The sequence below is a fragment of the Chinchilla lanigera genome, unplaced genomic scaffold, assembly GCF_000276665.1.
Source record: "Chinchilla lanigera isolate Chin_1 unplaced genomic scaffold, ChiLan1.0 scaffold00059, whole genome shotgun sequence".
In the NCBI taxonomy this organism is placed as follows: Eukaryota; Metazoa; Chordata; class Mammalia; order Rodentia; family Chinchillidae; genus Chinchilla; species Chinchilla lanigera.
The window spans coordinates 5,236,778-5,239,606 of NW_004955460.1; the positions used below are offsets into that span (position 1 = coordinate 5,236,778).

At 43.6% G+C, this 2,829-nt stretch overlaps 1 gene segment (V, D, J or C); it reads left to right on the plus strand.

The window, feature by feature from the left end:
- Window positions 1-1,036: 1,036 nt before the first annotated feature.
- LOC102014120 lies at window positions 1,037-1,920 on the plus strand. The segment is given in 2 exon segments: window positions 1,037-1,395; window positions 1,493-1,920. Coding segments are annotated over 2 exon segments (471 nt in total).
- Window positions 1,921-2,829: the final 909 nt, after the last annotated feature.

The following is a 2,829-nucleotide window of genomic DNA, read 5'->3' on the forward strand; positions in this document are numbered from 1 at the left end:
ATATTGTAAGAACCAATGCCCAACTGAGAAGCCATTCTGCTTCTGTACTTCGTGCTTGCTTATCTCATATAAGCCCTAGACCCCAGAGACCAGGGCCTGATATTTTGGGAATGATCCCAGTCAGTGCCCAGTGATGGAAATAAATCTACCTCCAAATTCTGAGTGTCATTTAGGTGTTTCCCCTTTCTGTTGCAACCACCGCAAAGGATGATTTCCTTGACAGAGACCAAAACCATGAATGTCAGGGACAGTCTTCCCCATTCCATTATGGATCTTTTAAACATATATTTTAATTTATTAACAATTGTGAAGGGAGTTTTTTAGTTATACTAGTTTGATCATCTTATTTTCCATCAATGACTCCAAATGAAATGCAGAAGTCAGTACACTCTCAGAGGGTATAGGGCAATGGGGATGGATGTGTTCAGCATATATGCCTTGACACCTCCCCAAATATGAAATTATAGGGAGAGGCAGAGCAATGCGAGTAATGGAGAGGGTTAAAATGATCAAAATATGTTAGATGCCTGTATGAAACTGTCAAATTGAAGTCTATTAATGTGTATAAACAGTGTACTATGATAAAAAGAAAGATGTAAATAAAATACGAGTTGCCTAGGTACATTTGCATTTTTGTATAAACTTTAACTATATACAAATATTTCTTGGAACTGAATACTTTATATGTTTAAACTAACTCTTGCTAGCCTACCTGAAGATCATCTTGACTTGAGGATTAAGCAAACTTCAAAGTGATCTGTGCACGTGCGCACACATCAGTTTCACTTTGCGCAGTGCCTCATGCATCAACATCACTGATCCTAGTTTCTTTTAATAAGATGCAGACAATGATTATCAGATCTGTGGTTGGTGACTTTATTCACAGATATAACTGTAGGTCAGGATAATAAAGAAGAATTTTCACCTCAGAAGAACATGGCAGCAGCATTAACACAGGAATCTACACTGTAATGAAGTCTTTATTCTTACAAGGGACAGGTGACTGTGATTCAGACTCTGCCTCCCACCACGTTCACACCCAGCCAGCCTCACTACAGAGCTCTCAGGGCCCTGGCTTCTCTTCCTCTGGTGAGGATCTGCTCCCGGAGGCCACAGGGGGGCGCTGCAGGATCGCACAGAGGCAGAGAGGCAGGGTCTGCTCCCAGGCACCGCCTCTTCTGGTCTCCAACTGGGCTGTCTTCTCAGATAGTTCCTCAGCTACTGCTCCTACCTGTCGCTCAGTCAGGAAGACCAGAGCCAGCTCACTCATGTGGAGTAGGACTTGTGTTTGTAGAGGGCTTCCTACTCTTCTCATCTGGTCTCTGTCCTTGTAAGGCCCAGGAGAAACAGCAATGCTGTGGGCTGTGGCTCTGCTTCTAGCTTTTCCGCCTCCAGGTAAGTGGGTGACACAGTTGCTTTTGAGGTATTTTTCCCCCAGCCCTGGAAAAGAATGCCATGAAGTCTTTTTCGTTATTTTGTGATGTTTCCACAGCAGGCACTCAAACTTCTTCCAACATGGAACAGGGAATGGTCTCAATCACCAAGAAACCTGGGTCACATGTGGTATTCACTTGTGATGTGCCTGCAGTAAGCAGCTACATCCACTGGTACCGATTTCAGGAGGGGCAGACCCCACAACGCCTTCTCTATTATGACATCTCCAATTCCAAGTCTGTTCTGGATTCAGGACTCAAACCAGGGAAATGCAATGCTTATCAAACTGCAGAGAAGATCAATAAATTTGTAGTACGGAATCTGCAAGAAAGTGACTCTGGGGTGTATTACTGTGCAGTCTGGGACACGCACAGTGCTTCACATCTGCTTTCTGCTGCACTGAAAAGTTTGCTTGCGGCTGCGCCTGGTGCACTGGATAGATCAGCCCCCAGCTCACTTCCTGCCTTAATATCCACTATGTTGTGATCTACTTCACTTGACCAGGGCCCTGAGTGTTTCATTTGTATATTCCTTTGCCAGAAGCACAGTGTTTTTGAAGAGCTTCTTAATAATTCTAATAAGGGTTGAAATTTTTAGAAACAGCACAAGTCAGTAGTGTTACAGAGGTATAAATTGAAAGTAAATCTTTTGTATCCACATACTGTCATGAAGAGCTATAAGGGAATATCCTGTTTTTGGTCTTCTAGGCTTGTCTACATCGTTAATAATCTTCATCATCCAAACACTTGCCTTGTTCCAAAAGTTACAGCCTATGCCTAGGCTCTGTCTCAGATCCCAAGTTGCCCAGGAGCCTGCTGTCTCAGTCAGAAGCAAAACGTGGTACCCAGGGATCCCAAGACAAGGTTCCACCATCAGCTACCAGATGTTCACTCAGAATCTGCCTGATCCACATCTGCTACTCCAACCTCTGCATGGCCCCACCAAGGGGCTGAGTCCTGGGTCCTCCGGAGGGGTCCCCCCTAGAGATCAGGCTGGCCCCTCATGAAAACCTTTTGTCTCTTCTATAAATCATAAAAGTCTGGATTTAAATCCTCCAAACCCCTCTCCAGGCCTGAGAGTACATGACCTCTTGCCTATGGACTGGTTAGCCCTAACTTTGTTTTAGAATTTCCCCTAACTTTGTTTTAAACATTCCATACGTAGACTAAAACAACCCATGGCATCTTTGGGAGATCAGAGACACCATCAAAGGGAGAGAAGTAGATAAGAAGAGAGAAGATATCACCATAACAAGTGTGTGGCACTAGAAATGGGTAGATATTATTAAAATGTATGGAAGGTGGTCACCATCAGTTGTGAAATTTCCAGTGAGGAATCACTCAATAATAAAACCATAACAATTCGGAAAAACACTTGTGAATTCTGATGACACAA